The sequence below is a fragment of the Lepidothrix coronata genome, unplaced genomic scaffold (genome assembly GCF_001604755.1).
Source record: "Lepidothrix coronata isolate B3197 unplaced genomic scaffold, Lepidothrix_coronata-1.0 Scaffold51, whole genome shotgun sequence".
Taxonomy (NCBI): Eukaryota; Metazoa; Chordata; class Aves; order Passeriformes; family Pipridae; genus Lepidothrix; species Lepidothrix coronata.
In genome coordinates, this window is record NW_016690231.1 from 2,795,048 (window position 1) to 2,818,238 (window position 23,191).

At 50.3% G+C, this 23,191-nt stretch overlaps 1 protein-coding gene across 1 annotated transcript in view; it reads right to left on the reverse strand.

Annotated features, from left to right (window-relative positions):
* The window catches only part of MMP17 (matrix metallopeptidase 17), a 59,538-nt gene extending 45,489 nt beyond the window's left edge, over positions 1-14,049 (reverse strand). The window contains exon 1 of the mRNA XM_017815627.1: positions 13,921-14,049. Within this exon, the coding sequence (XP_017671116.1) occupies positions 13,921-14,049 (129 nt within the window). The remainder of the gene's footprint in view (positions 1-13,920) is intronic.
* Between the last annotated feature and the right edge of the window lie 9,142 nt (positions 14,050-23,191).

A 23,191-nucleotide genomic window follows, 5' to 3' on the forward strand; every position in this document is an offset into this window, starting at 1 on the left:
GTCAGGAAACATTTGTCAAGTGGAAGAAGCCGTGAGCTGTTCCGCTGCTCACCTCCTGGGAACGTGCACGGCTGGTGACAGGCTGGTTACTGCAGACCTGACAGGGCTTCTGCTGCTGGGGCTGAGGTCAGCTCCCTCATCCGGGTGGCAACAGCCAGGTTTGCCCAGCACAGGCTTAGCCACTGGTCCAGGCACCCCTGGCTCTGCCCCTGCCTTGCAGACGGGCACAGCAAATCGAGCCACGCCAACAAAACCCACCTGGCTTCTGATATCCCTTTTAAGTAACCCACAGCACTCATTTTTCTATAAAATCAGAAGATTTCAAAGCCTTTTGCTAAAGGTGGAAGGCTACTGCAAGCCTGTCACAACAGGTGGGAAGCCAAAGAACTGAGCAGGTAAAGGACTTTCTTAAAATCCACGAAAAGCCAACGCAAACCCCATCATTGTGCATCCTTTAGGGAGCACTGTGCTAAATGGAACTGAGCAGAAGCATCCCCCAGGGGAAGCCGCTTGCCTCCCACACACAGCAGAGCAGGAGGAAGCCACCAGTCTCCAGCCTTATGTTTGGAGGAAGGAAGGAAAGCAAGCAGGTTTAGTTCGTGCAGTGGTTGAATTTTGCCTGCCAGCTTCTGAGAGCCGGCAGTGTGACACTGCTGGGCCATCCCATGGGGTTTGGTTTTATGAAGGCGAAGGTGCTCCTCAGCAAAAATGGACACTGAGAAGGTGAAAACCACCCTTCTCCCTTGGTGAGCACAGAGGTGGGATGGGGATGGATGAGAGCTAACACCAGGGCATGTGCATGGATTTACACGAATACTTATATAAGCATTTACTCAGGCACTTAACATAATTTAATACATTGCAAATAACATCCCACCATATTTCAGACATGGCAGCAATTACATTCCAGTGCTGCCATGAGGCCATCAGCCCCCCAGGCTCCTGAATTAGCAGCTCCAGCAGCAGGGAGATGGCCCAGTGGCATGTCAGAGCCCGCCCATGCTGCGGCCAAGCGCTCTCAGGAGAGGCTTTTACTCTGCAATTGCCTTAGAATAAGGGTAAAGGAATTCAATTAAACTCTCTCATCACCTGGCAATGAAATGTCACTGTCAAGGGTCCTTTTGGGGCAGTCAGTGACACCTCCTCTCCTCTCCAAGGAAAAATGGCACAGATAGCTGAATCAGTCAAAAAGGGTGGAGTGAGAGATGAAGGAGGCTAATCCAAACTTGGGTGTGACCAGGGGATGCTGAGACATAAAATGGACTAGTGAACTCGTGCCTTGGGCCACCCTGCCAAGGTGAGCTTTAAATTTATCAGGATTTATCAGCCCTTTGCTGACACACACGGGTGGTGGTCAGGGATGCCTTGGGCAGCCAGTGCCTGCCACAGGCACAGCTCATTGGGATCACCAGCACTGCACACTGAAATCAAGAGTTAACGTTAAGAGTTAAATTGAAATCACAGGGAAACGGCACTAGCAGGAGGCTGGAAATAGGACAAGGCTGTCAGAGATGTGAGTGCTGGGACTGAGCCCCTCCCTGGGTGCTGTTTTAGTAGGGCAGGGGGGAGAAAAGGGATCACCAGGAGACCCTGAGCGGGTGGGAAGTGTCCTCCAGCCATCGCTCCACCAGACTGTGGCAGTTTTCGGTCCTGCCCGTCTGCTCAGAGCTGTCCCCGAGGGCAGGGACGGTGCCGGGGAAGCCCTGCAAGAGCCTCTCAGCCTCGCTGTGCTCACCCTCCTTCCCCCTCTCCTTCCCCCGCCCCGGAGCGGGGCTGGCAGGGCACCAGGGAAATTAAGCAGGCGATTTCTAAAGCCGAGAGAAAAGCAGCCATCTGGGCCCCTAAACAGACAGGTCGTTTAATGAACAAAGGGAATTTTCTAGAGGAGATGGAGAAATGCAACAGTGAATAAAAGAAGCGGTAACCGCTCCGATCCCTCCAGGGGCGGCCGTCAGGGAGAAGCTTTCAGGGAGCGCTGAATAGCGGGTAATGCCCCGTCCCCTCTCATTAAAGGATGGAGCAGGAGATGGGCTGGAGCAGTGGGAAGCAGGAAGGAGCAGAGTGGGCTGGGGGTAAAGTTCAAGGTTTTCTGTGCCACGAAGAGCCAGGTCAGCCACTCATGATGGCAGGAGCAGCCCCTTCAACACCCCCTCTGCCATGGCACCTGCTGCTGCACCTTTGGGGGTGGCATTTACATCACCAAGCCCCCCAGGAGGCTTTATGTGCCCTCCTCTTAATTCACAGCATATTCCCCTGCAGAAAACATGATCACTGCTTGTGTGACTGAAAGCACAGGCTGCAGCTCCAAAGTTCAGGACACAAACCTGGCACCCTTTGCCCTTGCTTTGCGTATCCACCACCAGCTACAGACAACTCTTCTCCTTTCTGCTCTTCCTAGCAGGAAAACCATCATCACTCATAATTCAAGTTGTGAGTACTGTCTCACTGTATCATTTCGTGCTCTGCCACATTTCATAACCTTGTTTGCACACTCACAGGCAGCGCTCCCCCTGCTCCTCAGGCTGCCAAGCAGGTCTCTTCTGAAGCTCTTCCAGGTTATTGAACTACTTTGTTAATGCAGCTTGTTTCTCATCAGCTGAGGGCAGAGTGCTGGGGACATCATTTATTTTCCATGTTTATTTATGTCAGGAGAGTCCTTAAAGGATTTGTTTGCAGCTGCTTTGGTTGCTGCTTGTGCTGAGGTTACCGCCAGCCCTACCACATGCCAGCAAGTCAGGCCTGGGAGACCCAAGCTTCCCTCAGCTGTTTTGATGCCGTGGAAACAACTTATTTCCTTTATGCTTCTTGATTAGGAGCAGAATCATCCTTTTTCCTGGCCAATAGGCCCTTGTGCCCCACAAAAATAGGGTAAGCTGAGAACCAGCAGTGATTCCTCAGCTGAACACCTCTGTTTCTGCAGAGTCCCCACAGATGGGCCAGTTCTGCTCATCACTTTCTTGGATGGTTTGAGCATGTGCTTTCTGGAGTGTGATAATACAATCACAGCAGAAAGGCTGTTGCTCCCAGAATAGATCCCCCCCCAGGGATGAGTTCCTTCTTTCAGGACAATGGGGATGGAGACCTGGAAGCCCTTGAAAAATGCAGGTATTTGGATTATTTTAAAAGAGCAATTCCCCCTGCCCTCTCATCCTTGTAGGGAACCAGCTGGGTAATATTTTACTCCAGCTGCCACTGTCTTTATTACTATGATTTCTCCAGGCTCAGTCCTGGCTGCAGGGATCACTTTTTTCTTTTTTTTTTTTTTACTATAAACAATCCATGGCCAATTTGCAAACTAAGATGCCCTCCTCTGCACCAGCCCCTGCTCAGGGCTCCCCACCAGCCCTGCTTCATCAGCCACAGGTGATGGTCAGACCCTGTGCCCTTCCCCAGGTCGTCCAAGCCTGCACATCACCCCACTCCCAGCTGGTGATGTGCTGGGGGCCTGGCTGCCAATTAGTTTTCTTATTAGGGTTCAAGGCTACCCTGGAGAAGGGGAGCGTATCATATTGATTTTCTCTGTTGTCCTTGCAACTATCAGGTAAAGAAACATTTGTTATTCTGTGACAGATCCCTGTGGAGGCCTCTCAGGCATCCTACCTGCTGCACAGTGGAGATGGCAATTTTGCCAGAAACTCTGCTTTGAAGGGGTTTGCAACGTTAATTAAATTTCTGCAGTTGTATCTCTTGGCTCTGAATAAGATCCGAGCCTCTCTGAGCATGTGAGCTCAGCTCCTTGTCCCTGCTCAAGCCTGGCTCTGAACAAGTCTGGCTCCCAAGACTGAATTCCCTGTACAGAACATCAGAAATACAATATTGTTCCTCGACAAAAGGAAACGAAGGAAGGAGTGGCAGGGTTCAGACACAGTACGGGTCTAGATAACCTAGAGGCTGAGAGATGATCCCAGAGCTACAAAACAAACAAAAAAAATAAAAGCAGATGTCCTTGCTCAAAGAATCTATTCCTCTAAATAGACAAGCAAAAATGAGTATCTCTGATCACACAGACAGGCAGGATGCAGGAGGGACAGCGAGTCACCCCATGGACTCGGGATGAATTGGGCACAAACCTCCCACAACTGCAGCTCCCTTTCACCTCCAACGATGCACAGCCCCTGCCTGGGCTGGCCCTCGTGACCTCCCCGACACAGCTGGGCTTTTATAGACACTGCTTTCCAGGAAAGCATTAAAGGGAGAAGAGCTGCCAAGTCCGGGAAATGCAGGAGGAGACAAGTTGGTTTTAATAGTTAAAATTCTTTAGAAATTTAAAAGGGGCTGCTTTTTCAGGATATTAATAAATTAGATGGGAGGGAAACATGGAGAAGGCAAGAACTTGAACTCAGGGAAGCTGCAGGAATGGGGCTCCCGAGCAGCAGGGCGAGATCCACTGCCTGGGCTGCTCCCTGTGGTGGATGTGGGAGACGGACCCACGGCTCACCAGGGTCCCACAGGGCTGGGAAACCAGAACAGAGGATGGAAAACAGACTGATGGTGCCAGGCTGGCATTTCCTACACAGCACAGTGCTATTTCTGCCAGCTATTACAGAGAGCAAGGTGGGTGGTGGGGTCAGAAGGTGCTGCTCCAGGGCAGCTATTCATCACCCTCTGCAGCCAGAGCTGCAGTGTGTGACAGAGGGATGGTGGGCTGTGAAGGGGGGAGCCCTGGGCATGCTGACCTGCTGACATTTTTGGGAGGTGACCAAAGCAGTGTGACGTCTTCCCAAGGAGGGTGGTCTGTGCCTGCTCTGTGGCTACAGGGAACACCCAGCAGGCTCGGGGCCACGGCACGCTGGTTCAAGAAGAAATTCAGAGTTTGCGTGTGCCACTGTTGATAAAGGTTTGCTAGAAGGGAAATGGGAGTTACTGCAGAACAAGAGCAAGGAGGTGCAGAGGTGCTTTGGGAGCATTATCACTTAAAGCATGCACATTTGTCACCACACAGGGATTCAGTGCCCAAAGGTGTGCACCAAGGGGCCGGATTTGAGAGCTGGGAGCCCCTGCCCCCAGGCTCAGTTAATACAATCTCCCTCAACGACAATAATACCATTTCCAGCAATGGCAAAGGCTCTCAGGCTGGAGGGGTCACAGCACAGCCCCGGGGAACACCCTGCACCCTCCTCCACTCCACTCCCCCGGGTGGGTTTCCAACCTCCGCTCCCAGCCCAGCACCAACATGTTTTTCTCGGATATTTTCCCAGTTTCCACAAGAGGGCACCGGCACGACACCGACGGGACGCTCCGGGGTCCCCGAGCGGCACCGCCCGGTCCCGTCCCTCGCCGGCAGGAGCCGGGGCCGGGGCTCGCCCGGGGTTTTGTCCGCAGAAGGAAAGCAGTTGAAGTGCATCTCCCCGGAGATCTCTGCTCTGGAGCCCCTTCTCACCACGACGTTTGTTATTGCAGAAATAAACGCCTTTTGCTGAAAAAGGCGATTTTATGGAATAGCTCTTGCCAACACCGAGGGGCTGCAGGGAGGGGAACGGAGGGGCTCCCAGTGTCACCCATTTCCTCCAGCCTCCACATCCCAGGCAGGGAGCATGAACCCTCAGGAGCTGTTCCTCTGGGGAAAGGGCTTTGCCTGAAGGGCGCATTGGGCTCCTGGCAAACCCTGATGCAGGGAAAGACCTTGCTGGGAAGAGATAAACCAGCGAAAGTAACTTCCTAGTAACAGAAACGTGAAGGAGAAGCAAAGAAAAGCCACCCACTCCAGCCTGGACTGGATGCCCTTCACTAAGGGAAGCCTTTGACTGCCAGACCTGGTTCTTGGAGCTCAGGCCACCTTTCAGTGAGGCTGCTTGGTCAACAATCACATCTATCTGGTGCCTCAGAGCCTGGCATGTGATCATGCACTTGATGCTGTAGGCTTCAGGCAGAGAAAGAAAATTTTCGTATCATCTTGGCTGAGTTTTTTAACCCAGGTGAGCATGTAGAAGACTACTCAAATCGGTGTTGCCCTGTTCACTGCCCATATTGGGACCCTGGAGTGTGTCAGCTCATTTCCTCTAGATTATCTTGATCCTGCTGGACACTGAGTGAGTGTGTACCAAAGCACAAGGTGTATCAGAAATGCCAAAACAGCAACAGATTGTCTGTCAGGGCTGTCATTCTGTCATGAAATACGACATGCATCCCCCCTGGGAGGAAGGACTGGATTGCTGTACACTTCAGTGCCAGCTGAGGCCAGGCAAGATTATTCCTCATTTCGGAGTCTGGTTGATCAGACCTGTAGGATACATTTCTGCAACATAAAAAAAAAATGTGGCAAAAGTCCCAAACCACCTACCTCTCTTTAGCTGTGCCTTTATATAAAACACGTTGCCATTTCACAGGCACGTCTGTGAGGAATTTCCCTTTTGTGAATCCAATTTCCTCTCACTTTTGAACAAAAATGCATCTCTGACGTGAAGGATGCAAAGGTAGAGACAGCATGGCTCGGTACAGAGCAACGGGGAATTTGCCAAGCAGCATCAAAATGGAGAACAAACAAGAAAAATAAAAGCCAATTTAATGCAGAGAATTTATCGAAGGAGAAAAATGCTTCTTGAGCAGCATCACTGATTGCCCTTCTGTGGTGGACGTGCCAGAGGGACACTATGAGCGTGAGAAAGGAACAGCAACCACAAAGTAAACACAAGCAACAGGGTGGGAACAAGACTAAGGGCTGGGGGGAGCTCCCCATGCTCCCCAAAACGAGCCTTGTCAAAGGTGCAGCCTCGACCAAGCACCAGCCAGGACATAACTAATGTGGAGTGGATGCAATATCTCCGGAGGAGATTGCACGTGGTGGGCTCAAGAAAAACAGGAGAGACTGCTTTGTTTTTCTCTTGCTCAGTGATAAATGAGACCTGACACCCTTTCCCAAAGGCTGAATTCATCAGCTCCAGAGCTTACAGGTAATTAGATCTGGACTCGTGGTGGGACTGTCTCTAGCAGTCATAGTATCATTTTGCGCCTTGTGCTTTCCTTTGAGTCCTGTAATCAAACTCCCCAGGAGCAATAGTAAAACAAAAGGAGCATTTTCTTGTGTTACACCCTTCAGCCCAACAGCCATCCAAGTTTTTGGTAATTATGGCTGTGGAGGAGCCCAGCAGAGCCACCCAGCAGCTCAGGGCACCAGAAGTCGCAGCTTCCACAGAGCGAAACAGGAAAATCATCTCCTGAGACGTACTCCAGCCACAGTATCAGCAGTAGCACTTCTGCACGTGGCAACATCTCACTAAGAAAAGCAAACCTTAATGAAGGGTTGACTGATACATAGACAGTCAAAGCCTGAGAACAAGCACTACAGCCTAGAACTTGCAGTATTTTGGGAAGTCTGCAGCTGCAAATCATGTGGATGCTTTCTCAGATGAGTGTTTCCAGGCTTTCTTTTCAAAAGGGATCCCACAGAAACCCCTTCCTGGTCTTTTCCATCTTTTTATCCCATTTGGGTGCCCTCCAGGGTTCAGCTGCTCCCTTGATCCCAGCACCGCCCTCAGATCTGCTTCCTCAGCCTCAGAAAAGCCTTGGACAGTGAAATCCCCAAAGTCTGGCAATAGCCTGTGAAGTTTCCTTTTGATCTCTTCATAGCCTGCCATCTCCAGCAAGGGGCATTTGGTGGGAACTAGAAAAATCCAGAGCCAGGTGGTTTGGGATGTGAGCCCCGGGTTAAATGCCCCCACACGGTGCACGACAAATGAAGACAAACCTGTGGGTGAAGCAGTCCAGATCTCTTATCTCCCACTTGCATTTTGGATGAGGGAACTTTTTGTCCTGCATCCTTAAGGAAGGACAGGTGCAGTGGGCTCTGTAGGACACACCTGAATTGCAGAGCAGAACCAGGACGTAGCGGCAGCACTGGGAGCTGAACCACAGCAGGTGCCTGTTGGAGTTTGTTAAATGACAAGACGATGTAATCCAAACGTGTCCATCACCTTCAAGCAAGGGCTCTGTGACACAGGTAAGATTGCTTTTGTTCACTCAAAAGCTCAATATTGTCAGGATGAAATAATATGTCAGCCAGCATGAAGAACTCCGCCTGACCACTGACAGTCAATGGGCAGAAACTCCCTCTTGTAAAAATAATATGAAAAAAACCTCCTGAATATACTTCCACTTCCCAAGTCACCGTGTTTGGGCTGTTCTCGCCAGGAGCTGTAGATCATCTCCAGATTTCTTGGAAGAACAATTTTCCTGTGCACATGGTGTATTCTGACGCAGGAAATTCCTCAGATTTAATTGGGTTCCTTTCTATTAAATCATCGTGGCTAATCAAACAGCCAGAGTCCCAGCTGAAGACCACACTCCTCGGTGAGCATCGGCATTTACTCCACGTCAGGACTTCCCTCGGAACAAACCCGTGGTCAAAGGCAGTTTCTCATTACGCTGATCTAAAACTCTCCGGTCCTTCAGCAGCTCCTTCCCCTCGCCCCCGCACGTCTGCTTTGTTTTGCACTGGATTTAACTTTGCATGTGTGGTTTGGTGTCTTTGTTTTTTTTAATATAACATCAAATCTCTTAATTCTCTGACCCAGAAAACAGAGACAATCCTCATAAAAATCTGGGACAAAGAAGATGCAGCTTGCACGTGCGCAGCAGCAAGTGATTGCGAAACTCCCAAATCTACCCATTTAAAGTGATTTTGATTAAAGAAAGCATTTTGAGAACTGTTGCTGTCAGATCTCAGGTTATTTAGAAATCAAATCCTTAGCTTTCAAGTGCTGCTCTACTCTAAGCAAGACACTTTAAAGAGTGACAACGTGGTGGCCCAGGCTCACCATCACCCGAGATGTGAGGGCTTTTCCCTCCCACGCTGTGACCTCCACGGGGCCAGCCAGGACCCCAGACCCACACAGGGTACACGCCTGCCCCCACAGCATCCAGAAATAAAGGTTCTCTGAGCCACAGCACGGCCTTTCCCGGAGCCACACAGCCCATTCCTGCAGCACTTTTGCCAATGAGTAAATAATGAGAAATTAGTGTGCGGCCCCGGCGATGAGTCAGAGCAAGTCGCCGCCGGCACCACCGAACCTGCCAGGACAGACAGGGTGTCACACACATCCAAGCCCCCCAGTTTCATGATGACATCACCCATGTCACCCCACGACCCACATGGTCTCACTGGTGAGTCACCCCCAGGCCCCGAACCAGGAGAGCCCCGTCCGGAGCTGGGCAGGGATGGGCACACGTTGAGTTTTGTGTTGCCTCTTTGCATGTTTGATTCAATGAGGGAGAATAACGAAACATTGCAAGCTGAGTCACGCAGGCAGAGATCTCCCTTCTGAGGAGTTCTTAGGGGCAAAAGGAGGGTATGGACGTACAGCTCCACTGCATGCTGTCCCCAGGGATGGCAGAGTCCAGACAGGGGGTCCTGCCAGCCAGGAGCTGCTTCTATGCCCAACACAGTGTCAGGGATGAAGAGCAAGGCCAAGGTGGGAGCTCAATACTCCATCCCCAGCACCAACCGTGGGGCAGTCCCTGGTGACAGCAGGGTTTCACCCACTGGCTCTGAACCCTTCTCGAAGGCAGAGCCTCATTAAAGTGGGTAATTTGGAGTGACTGGCCCGGGTAATTCCCACGGCTGGGCCCACAATAGCAGCCAAGCCCAGGAGTAAATTGCATTACTGTATGTGGAAGTTTCAAATCTGAAAGGGAAGGAGCAGTTCACACCAGCCAGGGCTTTAATACCAGATTAAATGCTTTCACAGCAGCCTGGCTGTTTGAAAGCTTCCAGCCAGCCTTTTGTCAATTTAGTTTGCATTGTACTTTGGCTTCAAGAGGTACCTTAAAATGTAACCAACAGCACTTCATTTTATCATTTTTTTTTAATATGGTAGCTTAGCTTTCTTGGAGGGAATTCGTGGACCTGGGATGGTTGCTGCTCCATATGGGAAGGCATGAAGTGTTTTAGTGGCAGGGGGGCCAAGCAAAGCTCCTCTGCCCAGTGCTGTTGGCCTGAATGCATTATTGTTTAGGGAATCTATTGAGCATTTTGTCCTAAAAGACTCGCCATTTTAGAAGGCTGAATGAAGCTCCAACTGGAATTATCAATTTTTAATTTCCCCATTAGCAGAAACAGAAGAAGCCTGGTACTTTCTCCTGATAGAGAGAACAGCCTATATTCTTACAAGGATTGTACTTTAAGAAGCTGATTATCCCAAGCCTTGAAACAGGAGCTAAGCCATGTCTCAGGGACATGCCCGACGCCGGGTGCTTAAATGGAGCACTTTAGGGGAGTTCCTGGCTGACTCCTGGCAGGTGGGAGCAGGATGTGCAGCTGCACTGGGCATCTGGCAGCGGCAGCAGCAGGATACTCCTACCCTTCCCGGGGCAGCACCCCAGAAACAGCAAGGATGAACCCATATCCCAGTCATGGGCTGGCCTCTAGTCTGAAATCTGGCACCTGTGAGACACGGGGCACAGACTCATAGGAAACTGCTGCTACTCCTGCCCCTCCTCTCCCTGACGTGGGCACACAGAGGAACCTCTGTCTATCCCCCAGCCCACCGCAGCCAGCCGGGGGGGCACAGCCTGGTAGGGCTCTGTGCCACCCCGCTCTCCCCACAAGTGCATCCTTGTCATTCAAATGAGAAGCTGCCACAAAGGCGAGGGCCCTGCCCTGAACAAAGAGCCGCTTGGGACGGCGGCAGAGGGGGACGCGGGTCCCTGGGCTCCACCGATGAATGCAAATGCCTCCATCCCCTGGGAGCAACTTCTCTGGGAACAACACAGACAGGGCTTTGTGAGCAGAAGGCTGAGAGAGGCATTGGTCATACGCAAGCCCCCAGGAATGCCCAGCAATCCCCAGCTGGAGAAACGCCTTGGGGGCACGAACAGATCTCCCCTCTCACCCCTGGCCACAAAGTCAAGAAAAAGCCGCTCACAGTCTTTTTTTTTTTTCCCACCCATGCTCTTGCAACCAAACTAAAACTTTCCTGGCACTCCTGCATCCCTGGGTGGTGACACCAGAGCCCATGTCCACACGGGATGATCTCAGTGAGGCCACCACCACCCCCTGTCCTGCAACCCCAGTGCCAGGGCAAAGCAACACCCCAGAGCAAAGTGCCTCCCTCAAGCCACGCTTCCTCAGCCCCGAGCATCAGTCCATCCCCAAGCCAGAGCTTTTGCCCTTCCACAGTTGTACAGCTGTGCACCTGCAGCAGGCAGGAATGGGCAGGAGCTGCCTGTTTAACAGCTGGCTCCGTTCCAAACCAGCCAGTCTCCGGGTCAACACCTTCGCTGTTCAAACTCCACATGCCGGCTCTTCTGAAAAGTACAACTTGAAGGGAGACCTCCTCCCAGACGTGGTTCAAAGCCCACTGAGGTGAGAGCTCTCATTACTCAGTTACTACCAAGGTATAGAGAGGTTTTGCTGCCTGCACCCCTGAGACGCCCAAGCTCAACAGCCATAAAAAGATGCAATTTGTGAATGCTGTGGAAGGAGAGGTTGGGGTTTACTGTAAAGGCAGCAGTGCGAAATGCGAAGTCGTAAATCTCAAAAGTGGCGTACTAAAAATTCAGTGGAATCACTCAAGTCAAGCTCTGTTCCATCTGCTATTTTATGCCCTCTTTGTTAGGGCAGCTAATGGAGAACAATAAAAACATTAATAATCAAGTTAGATTTATAAACTGGGCAGGATATTCCACTAGTAATGAAATCTGGAGAATCATTCCATGTTATATTGCTTTGGGCAGCACTCTAACAAGCACTGCCTTTGAGTTATAGCCCTCTTTCATTTTGCTGAACTTTAATTTGGCCCAGCACCACTGTTTCATTTAAAACAAACTTAGAGCAGGAGTGGAGCAGAGGACACAGCTCAGAGGCATGGTCCTGCTCAGCACTGAAAGCCTCTCAGGTGCAAGGGGGGATGTAAAAGCTCTTGTTGATATTGTGCTCTGTTTACTGCAGAGAACTGCTGGATATAATTTTCCAAGGTTAGCAGAGCTTCCTATTGCCATGGTTTCATGCTTCCTAGTTTTCAAATATTTGATTTAAATGCCTCACAGATCTTTAATTTCTTAGTTGCTTCATAAAGCGGATGTCAAATAATTCTTCTCGAGGCTCTCACTTCCCACACACAGTGGTAGTTTCCTGACAAACACCTCTGAAAATACCTGGCATCTTGTGCTCCCTGCTGCTCATTAGAGGGCATAAGCACAATCATGATTTACATTCAACCCCTTTGGAATCCCACCAGTGCTGTCTCAAGCTGGAGAGATTATTTGCCCCCAGCAAGCACACCCACTGGAGGAGAAATAGCACAGAGACACCCATCTGACATCCTAAATTTAGGCTTCCCAACCTAAACAAGACTTCTTTTGATGTAATTCCCTTCTCCTGCAGTTCATTCCTGCTGTGTAACCACCATCCCTGGTACCTTCTGCTTTGCGAGATGGCCCCAGCTCTTCAGCTGGGTTTGGAGCTACTGCTCAAATCCAGTCCAGGACAAAAAGGGTTCCTTAGTGCCTGAAAGTTGTCAGCAGTAACTAATCAGCCCCTTGAGTATTAACATTTACCCTGTAAAAGCTGAGTGCAGAGTGGATACAGCAGCAAGGATAAAAGCAGGTCAAAGACAAAGTTTGAGTCAAATTGATTGGGGCAGAATACATCAATTCGCGTGCTGTTTGCATGAAATATTAATTCCAGCTTTAACATTTGGTTACAGGGGGAAGTAATTGCACCATAATGATGCAGATGTACCTCATATTCACCACATTTTTTTCTTCTGCTAGGAACTGATGGGGAACGACACGCTCCGTCCTTCCCGGCAGGTGACTGAGCCGGAGCCTGCGAGCCGGAGCACGCGTTGGTGGCCGAGCCTCAGCGGGGGAAGCAGCGTCCTGGCGCACTGCTCTGTGCGAGCCCTGCTCATTAGATAACCCTGCCGTGCTGCAAACCCTCCCTCCCTCCCAGCACTGCACAGGCAGCATTTTGAAATTCGCTGAATTTCAGGGAATTTCTCCAAATTGGCGGGTCCAGCCCCAGGACTGCCCGCCCACACCCAGCCACAGATGGCTTTCTGACACCCAGCTTTGACGTAGTCGCGGGGCTTCTCTGAGCTACGGCTGGTATGAGATATAAGAAACTTTTCCTCCTCCAGCAGAAAAGCCTCCATCTCTCCCCTCTCAGAGGAGATGGCGTGAAGCTGTACAGACCTGCTGGCACCGTGACCTGGCTGGGACATGACCTGAGCTCTCAACGGCTGCTAAAACCTGTCACCTCCCTGCAAACCGAGCAGGCACCTGTGAGCGGAGCAGCAGGACCACAAGGATGCCCGCAATGTGCAGACCACCGCAATGAAGCCAACCCTCCACCCGCTGCCGGCACAGAGCAGCCCCTAAACGCATCCCCGAGCGCGTCCCAGTCCCCAGGGATCGCTCTGACTCCAAACGTGCCATTTCACCCGGCTTGCCGCTGGAGTTTGTGCGGCTCCATGGCAAGCAGGGAGCCCTCGAGACAGGCCGGCCCTTTCCCACCGCCTGGGAAATCACCATCCATGTGCGAAAGCTGGTGGGGCCGTCACCCCGCGATGCTGGGCTGGGGGAAAGTTGGGTCACCGTGCTGGGGGTGCGGGGCGTGCAAGGGGACACAGTGAATTTAACGGAGGGGGACTCTGGCTTCCAAAGGGCTCGGTGCAGAGCACGGGGTGGGGGGCACTGGGTGCAGGAGGGATAAACGAACCCTTCGGTGAGCACGGCAGGGCGCCAGGTGCAACGAGAGGCACAACGTGGATAAGGCTGGAGGGGGCACCGGTGTAAAGGGGCCCGATCAGCGGGAGCAGGGTGGAGGACACCGGCGGCAAAGGGGGGCACCGGGGCGCGCCGGGGAGCGCTTCCAGCCGCCGACGCTGGCCCAGCACCGCGGGGGCCGGCGATGCCCGGAGGTGGGGGAGTACCGGGGGAAGGGGCAGCGGAGAGGAGCGGGGGGTTCCGCGGGTTACTCACAACTCCCCGGGTGATGTCCTCCGCCGCGGGGGTCGGCGCCGCGGGCGCTTCTTGCCACGCCAGCCACAGGGCGAGCACGAGGAGCATCTCCCGGCGGCGGGCGCGGTGCCGGGCGGCGGGGCTCAGCATCCCCCCGCGCTCCGCGCCGCCCGGCCCCGGCCCCGCGCTGGGCTCCGCCGGGCTCCGCGCCGCATCCGCGCTCCCGCCCCGGGCTGCGGCCGCCGCCGGGGAGGGAGGGACGGAGGGAGGGAGAGAAGGAGGGAGGCGGAGGGGCTCCGCTCCGATCCGCGCTGCTCCGCCGAGGATGGAGGCGGGGGGGAAGGTGGGGGCTCCGCTCCGCCCCGCCGGGGAGGGAAGCAGGGGGGACTCCGCTCCGCGCTGCCGGGGATGCTCCGCTGCCGGGTGCGCGGTCACATCGCCCCGCTCCCGCACCCCGCGGAGCGGCAAAGTTGCTGCGGGCGCTGGCGCGGAGCGGAGCGCGGCTCGGCTGCTGTTGCTGCTGCTGCCGGGGGCGGCCGCGGCTCCGTCGCTGCTGCCATGCACCCCTCTGCGGCCGGGCAGCGGAGGAGGAGGACGAAGGGATGCTAATGAGGGAGGCGGTGTCAGAGCTCCGTTGGGGGGGGGGGTTCGGCACAGCGCTGCGCTGAGCGCCCGCACCAAGAACCGGCACCGACCCCGGCCCTGCTCCCCGTGGGGAGGGCTCGGTGCCCTCCCGCTCTGGTATCTGCGTCTGGCTGAAATGCATCGAGGTTCCGACACGGTTCTTTTTAAGCATCAACATTTCTTTGCGTACCAGCCGCACCTCCGAGGTTTTTGAGGAGCTGTGGAAATGAACGTGTGGTTCACGTGTCAGCTTCCCCGACTGACATCCCGTCTCAGCGAGACAAATGTCTGGCTTGTCCCCATAAACAGCATAATGGGATTCTATGGCCTCTGCAGCGCGTCCTCCCCGGAGAGCTGTGAATCTGCCACATGCTCCGACAGGCCAGATGGCAGGGGACACCCTGGCAGCTCCAGCTCCTGCCAGTTCAGGAGGAACATGTACTTCCTACTCAGCATCTGCCTTCTCCAGTTCCTATTGGCACGTTAATACACTCAACAGCTTTGCAAACGATCTTTAAAGAAGTGTGGGTTTGTTTTGGCTTTTTGTTGTTTTTTTTTTTTTTTTTTTTCTGTTTTCGTTTTGGTTTTTAAAATACAGTTGCAGTTTCTGTTTTATGATAAATAAGTAGTGGAAATAATGAAGAATTGGCAGAGATGAAAAGGTGGTACTGGGGCAAAATTGTAATAGACATTGATATGACATCTTCTGCACAAATAGATGAATTTGGCAATGAACCATAGCTACTTCTGGAGATATTTAATATCGGACAGGACTAGAGCAAAGCAGTGGAGGAAGAAAGAAGAAATCTTTGTCCAAAAGAAGTTGATTAAAGGGAATTAACAGAGAGACCTCACTTCCCGCAAGCAATTTTGCACTACCCTGTGTCCCTGTGAGCTGGACTGAATTTACTGCTCCAACACCAGAGAAAGTAGAGGGAAAACCACTAGATTACAGGGCTCAGAGCCTCACCAACTAGAGGTACTTGTTGTAGCTCAAGAGCTGTTATGCTGAGAGCTTTGCTCCCTACAAAAGTGAAGTTCAGCTTCTTAAACAGCCCAGCACAGCCCAGCCTCTGGTTCCACAGGTGCAGAGAGGGGGTTTCCAAAGGACACACTCTTCCTGTGCCCAGGTGTAAGCCCCTCTCTCTGGGGAGTGGTTCCCCCTCTCTGTACACCCCTCTCCACTCTGCAGGACTCAACTCCACCTCTGTGCCTCTCCTGCTGCTCCTGCCCTGTCCCGTCCATCCCGCAGCTGCCACTGCCCTCGAGGGAGAGCTCCTTCTCACTTTCAATAAGTGTCACACCAGCCCCTATGAGACAAGAACTGTTATTTGCTGTATTCCAGACTCCACTGCTCTGAGCAGAAAGCAGCAGCCACCCACCACCCCACAACCTTTTCCGGGTTTTCCAACAGAGAAGCGTTATTCTGGGCAGTCAGGCCAGCCTGACATTGCTTAGCAACACCACACGTAGTAATTTCCTGCTAAGCAGTTCCAGAATCTCTTCTTATTAGGGATCATTTCTCCTGACAGTTGACATGACTGGGGGCAGATCAGAGCCACTCTCTGAGGAAGGCAGAGGGGACACAGGCACACAGGGCTGGAAGGAGTGTGCAGCAGTGTCTCAAAATCACAGAGTTTGGGACAAACCTGCAGCCCTCAGGGTGAGCAGCTTCTGTGGTGGCAGCACTGACAGGGTGAAAACTGCCAGCCCAAGTTCACTGACATGCCATGGGCTTGGGGTTATTAATGGCAAATGCTTCAGCAGCACCTGGAAATGCTTTCTAGGGATTCTGGGCTCTCTGAGAACTGCTCAGCACACACAGTTTCCCCTCTGCATGGCACAGTTTGCATGCCAGCCTTGTCCCTGTGCTGGGCAGCCTGGAGCTCCAGGGCTTGGTCCTACCCCACATCCACAGTGGCCCCTCTCCCACGCTGGCCACATCATCCTGTAGCAGCAAGGTTACCTCAGCTGCCTTCCTTGCATTTCTGGAAGATGCTGCACGCTCCACACTGACCTTTAATCCCATTTTTCAGAAGTGGTCAATGAAGGATAAAGGTTCATCGTGGGCAGCCTGTGAGCTGTTGGAGCAAAGATAAAGATTTGAGCCCACTCCAGCTGAAAGAGTTTTGCTCTTAACTTCAAGGGGTCAAGATTTTAGGGCACATGCTACCATTTTATGTTCCCCTCATAGGTCATCCTCTCACAGCATCACATCGGGGACAAAAATCTTCACTGCTTCTGTCAGAGCAGGTGTTTTAAGGAGATTGACAGCAGGGCAAATGGAAGATGCTGCTCCATGTCAAATGTGCTTTTATCCTTTCAGATTCCTTCCTGTGGCATTAAATACCCATTTTCACCAAATGTGGAATATACTAAATTTGCATATTGCAAGAGAATACTTTTCCCACAGCTGTTTCTCACATGCATGTATTACACACAGGTACAGGTTGTAATTGCAGAGTTGGGGGTATTTGTAAAACATTTCACTGCGTCAGACTCGGCCCAAGCTGCCAACCCCACCCTCCCACTGAGGGGCTTCCCATCAGCTGTCCCTTACACAGCCTCCTGCCTCCAGCAGAGCAGGAGGGGCTTTCACCCTGAGGGGGTAGACTGGCTTTTGGTGGAACAGATGGAGAGATGGCCCCAAGCCACGGCCAGTACCCTCTCTCTCCTGGTAACATCCCTGGTAGGATGGGCAGCCTCCCTGGTTCTGCTCAGTGAAGCACCTCAGCTGAGCATCCCTGCTCACATCCCAACTGCTTTGGTGTTGGCTCACTTCCAGGGCTGTGATCCTTCCTCTGACTGGGACTGGAGCAGAGCCACGTGCACAGTAGGAACTGAACAGTTTTGCAAACCAGGCTGAGATTTTCAAAGAAAACAAACAACTCATCCCACAGAAACCTCAGTTTTAAGTGGCCAAATCCCACTGGATTTCCCATCCTCTGACCTCTGCAGTTGTTAATACTTGCCTTGTTTCACCATCTGCCCAGATATCAGTTATTAGCACCTGTGTTGTGCTGGCACCTCAGAGCCAGTCTTGCCCCACAAGGACCTGCAATGTGAATGGTTATTTACACTGGATGAGTAGATGCTTTGTTTGTGCCCTTACGACGTTCAAAGTAATTTCCAGTGTATTTATAAGCACTTACAAGAGACAAGATAGATTTCTATACATTAATCAAAACCAGTCACAAATTACAAAACCAAAAGAATCTACAACCATGCCATGTACAAACAACTGGGAGAGATTCTTTCATAGTTTAATTTTATAGCATGAGAGTTCCTCCTCCAACAAAACACCACTTGATCATTAAGACCCAAAGAAATATCAGAGAAACTCTAAACTCTATGTTTATGTGTATATATATATAGGATATATATTCAAATTTAAGCATATGAGCAATCACACTGACTTCACTCTAACCAAATGAATGTAATAAAAGAGCAGCTCTCCCTGGGAAGGTGGAAGCTGTGCCCAAAATAACAAGGCAGATTGTATGGATGCCATCAGCTCCTTACAGCTACAGAGAGCAGAGCTGGGCAATAAGAAGAACCTGGTTAGAACAAACTGAACTATGAATATTTTTTCTCTCTTCCCTTTTCAGTCAGTAAAAACCCCATCTCAATGGCACAGGTTTAACTCTGTGCTCATGTCATGAGAACCAAGCAAGGGTAGATGGAGTTTTCTTGCCATTCATTACCCAGGCAAGCTGCTGAATAGAATTTATGTAAGGAAGGAGCAGAGTGATGATTTTAATTCTGTTAAGTGTAGCTTCCAAAATGCATTCTTTATGCTTCATTTATTGCAAATGAATGACTCAGTTAAAGCAGCATTTCAACACGTTTTAGCCAAAAATATTTGCTTTCCACAACAACAGAACGGAGATAACTGTGAGCAGCTGTAAGTAAGAGCAAGCAAATCAGAAGGAGCAGATAGCTATTTATGGTGATACCTATGGTCTGTTTTAGCACAAAACTTCTATGCTAAACAAGAAATGCTGGTGAAGCTGATTTGCAAGTTCACATATCCCTGATCTGCCCGTAATTGTCAGTGTTTGGGGGAAAAAAAACCTGAACAAATACACAATTTATTTTCGTTCCGCATACATTCCAGCCAAATGCACGACCTGAAATGATTTTCACCTTTGTGCACCAGGATGGCGAGCATGAATATAAAATGTCATTATCTTCTAACTATACATGCTAAGTGCAAGATGAAGATTTTTTTTTTTCCTCGGTGTCTTTAGCACAATTAGCATGTGTGACAACATCCAGAAGATTTAATTTCCCAATTACACAGCTATGCTGAGACTATCCCTTGCATTAAACATGCAGCAGTTCCTATCAGCAGACGCTCCACAACTTCTCCTGCCCTGTTATATCGCTGCGGATGCTCGTGTTTTGGCGAGTTTAGAAATGAAATTTTTCTGCCCTATCAGGCAGGGAGACAGAAATTGCAGTGCTGCAGAGGAGGGGGGCTCGGGCTGCCGTGGCCCCTGGCCAGGAGCAGCCGCTCCGACAGCACACACGACATTCCCAGGGGGATCCGTGCTCCACGGACTTCTCGCTGAGCCCAAGTGGTGAATCAGTTTATGCTGCAAAGTCTGAGAACGAGGACGTTTGTGATATTATCCTCCTGTTTTCTAGAAGCTTTGGTAGCCACGGGGAAAAAAACAAAAACAAACCCTCCACAAAATTGGTCGCTGGAATATAATTTGCTCACTTGTAATTAAGATCATCCAGAAACTATTTATTTGCTTGCCTACTGTTAGGACTGATGAGTGATCAATAATATGTTAAATATTACTCATGGGAAGTTTAGAAATGTTTCTTTTCCAGGATTAAACCCAAAGTGGATCAGGGCATTTGCAGATGGCTTGGGAGGATACCACTTTTTTGCTTCCTTGTTCTCTGATTGGAAAAAAAAAAAAAATAATAAAAAATAATCAACCTATGGACATTTTTTCATAGCTTAAAAATAAAGGATGGAAACCAAAGTTGGAAGGGGCAGGGGAATCAGTATTTTCCTGCAGGCCAGGGCTCTGGAGCAGAGAGATGGTGCAGAGATGCTCACAGTGCTCTTGGCCACAGGGCTCTTCTTCTCTGCTTAATCACACACTGGCACAAAGGACCTCCAGCATCTCGTGGATGCCCATCTGCCAGCTCCACAGGCTGAGACAGCACTAACTGTCATCCCACTGGAGTTCACTAACAACAAAGCTTAGTCCTCTCTAACTCACTCTCAGGTCTAAACCTTGCAGATTTCTCTCAGGTAACACCTGAAAAACACAATCCTGGCTTCCCCCACAGCTGCAGCTCTCCCCAGCCCTCTTCTCTGCTGGAAACACCTTTTATCCCCCTGCCAACCACATTCCTGCAGGTATCTGCAGCAAATTCTGTTTCAGAGATCTTTTTCCAAGCCTAACGTGCTGACCATCTCTCAGCACTCCTCTTGGGCAGCTCTCTCTGTGGAATTCTATCAGATCAAACATAAAGTGCTCCTTTTATTTCAAAGATTTTCACAGGCAGCACAGCTTTGTCTTTTATTGGTCATTTAGCACCAAGAAATCAGCTCCTTCCTCCACCTGGCCATGAAATCCACCTCTCCCTTCCTTTGCTGGGCTCTTAAACAACAATCTCACACTTCCTTCTATGCTGCTCCTTCTGCCTGGGAATTTTTCCTTCTAAGAAAAGCCAAGGCAGCCATGCCATCCCCCCTTTGGCTCTTATATACACCCTATAAGATCAGGACACCACCCCTCCATCCCAGTATATTTTTTTCCAATACAGCTGCACTCCAAGAAGTTGGGTGATATTATTTTGTAATTTCCTTCCTCTCCCTTGCTTGCAGACACGCCTCATTTTCCATCTTCTCTCAGGTAAGCTCTTTGTTCCAAGAGGAAGTCACCTAACACGAGGTCATCCCAGTCTGCTGCTGGACTGCCCTGGCACTGCAGTGACACCAGTGATGGCTACAACACCCAAAAACTCAGCTCAAGGCCACATTGCCAGTGAGCAGACACAAGCACACACCATCTAGCACAACTCTGGCCACTTCTGCCTCCCTGCTGCATCCTGTGCTTCTCACAGAGCAGTGTTTGAGGCTTTAATACCTATGAATTATAAAACAATACAAAAGGAGCTCGTGTTCTCCAGGCTTAGCTTTTCTGCAGTGGCCCCAGTATAGCAGAGCCCCTATCAAGATCTTGTAATAACAAGCCAGGCAGAAAGATGGGCCAGACTGCCACGTTAAAGCAAACTAAAGTGTAATTTTCTCTTCACTAGCAGCATTCCCATCCTTGTTCCCATTGCTTTTAAAAACAGGACATGAAAAGATGTTGATGTCTTGTTTAAGCAATGACAAGAAGTTCAGAGGTTAATTCATGAGAAGTAGAACATAGTCACTTTACTAAAAAAAAAAAGAAAGAAGTCCAGCAAAACCAACCAACCAAATTTAAAAACTATAAAGTAGCACTTGATGGAATTTTCCAGTGGAAAACAGTAGTAATTTTAACACTACTTAGATGCAACAGACTGTCCTTTGGCCAGGGAAAACCACAAGCCCTCCGACCTGCTTTTATAAGGCTTTAATACATGTTTGTGCTTTCTGTCAGCCAGGAAGGCAGCAAATTCTGTGGCCTACATCAAAAGCCAGCAATCTGTTATATGCACACGTTCACTGTACCCTGCAGAGACAGATACACACTGTAGTAATGGCAGAGCATCTCTTCAATTAAATGCAGCCATATATCTTCTTTCAGCATTGACATGTTGATTGACAACCTTTCCAGACACCTGGCTCAGACAACTGGGGGATTTTGCTGGCAAGGTCAGTAAAGCTCCTACTGCAATGCTTTCCATCACAGAGCCAGGGGTGATGGGATACAGCCCCCACCTGCAAACAGCACACCCCTGAACTTTGGTCCTCGCTCTGCTCTTCCTGCTTTACCCCCAAATTCTTCCTCTGCCCAACCCTTCTTATATACATCCTTCCAGTTCTGTGAAATCCCTGATAAATGGGTTTTGACTATACCCTGCTCCCCACTGAGTTCAGTTTTCCCTTCTCATCCCTGGCTGCTACTCTTGGAGGGCAATGGTTATTTAAGGTGCTAAGAGCCCTGGGTTTGAACTCTGGATAAATCCTGGTGTCCTTCACTGTCCAGTTCCATGAATCTCTCTTCTAGAGAAGTGTTCCACAACCCAGCAACAGAAAGCATTCAGATGTTTTATGGGAAAGGACTTCAGATTGACCCTACCCAGCTTTTTGGGAAAACATCATCGGAAAAGGGGCAGGAAAGAAATCACTCATGAAGATGGGACAAGCAGAAAGGAGATTAAAATAGAAAATGTGAGAAATGTATGGAAAACTGTAAAAATAGTGAAGTATTTAACCCCGTTGCCTGGAAGGGCTGTGGGGTCCCCACCACCAGACTAAGAGGCTCTCAGGACCAGCTGGGGGCATGGCTGGTACAGGAGGATGGAGAACAGTCTCCTCATGGTCTTCCTAATCTTGTTTTACATTTTATTTCGTGTGCTCCTCATCTGACCTTGATCTTCTTGCCTTAAGATCTTCATGGACAAGTTCAAAAGGTGAGGAAAATCAGCCATTAGCCTGAAGCCATTGCTGCACTCACAGAGATCAGCCCAAGCTTCTTCCCCTACATAATGGGATTTAAGAGCCCGAATTTTCAAATTCAACTTTTTCTTCAGTAAGCAAACAACCTTTAAGACATGTTTGAGCCACAGCTTTGGATTCAGAGCTGAACACTTAACAAATTACATGTCCAGGAGTTTTCCCCAGCCCAGCTGGTTACAAAGCCCAGCTGGCAACCACAGAACCTGTTTTAAAAACATGAGCAAAACCCAGGGACATTTTGGAGCCAGCATTGCAAATTCAGGGCTTTCTCTTGCTATAAACAATTCATCTATTTGAAATACACCACCTCCAAAACTAAAGTGGCCCTTAGCAGAGCTAAGCACAACCTAAGGACAGCTGTCAGTGCTGCTCAGCCTCCCTGCTAATGCCCCAACAGGAAAACCCTGCACCTCTCAAGCTCAGCTATCTCAGTGCATTCAATCCAGACCAACCATTACCTGCAAGGCTTTGTGCTCCACAGCTTCCTCTGGACCTTCTCAGCAAACCAACGACCAAAGGAAAGTTTCCTCTGCCTGATGAGTCCTCCCTGCTTGAATCCTGAAGGAAGAACATCAGTTAAATAGGGCAGATCCTTACTAGGAAACCTGCTCTTGGTGGCAAAACTCATTTTGCCTTTGCAGCTGTTCTCATCCACGACAGTTTACATCAAAGTGGAAAGTAAGGAGCTTCTGTTGGAGGAGGAAGCTGGAAGGGGAAGGCTTCACTACTGGAAAGTCAAGGCCTGGTCCCAGGAGGAACATCCTTCTCTTACTTTGCCCTCCTCTGGATTGATGAATGCAAGGAATGAAAGCCCCATTTGGACTGGGAGGATCATGCTTCTGTATGTCAGAGTCATGTGAAACAAACAGTAGCATAATTTGTGGAGTAACACTGGGAACTTAATTATGTCTCAGGATTCAACTTTAATGACTCCTCTCTACTCTGTGGATCCTAAGCAGCCAGTGATGTCATGTTGCATTAGAAGCTGAAGCTGCAGCAGGCAGAACAGCATCAGACCTGGACAAGAGT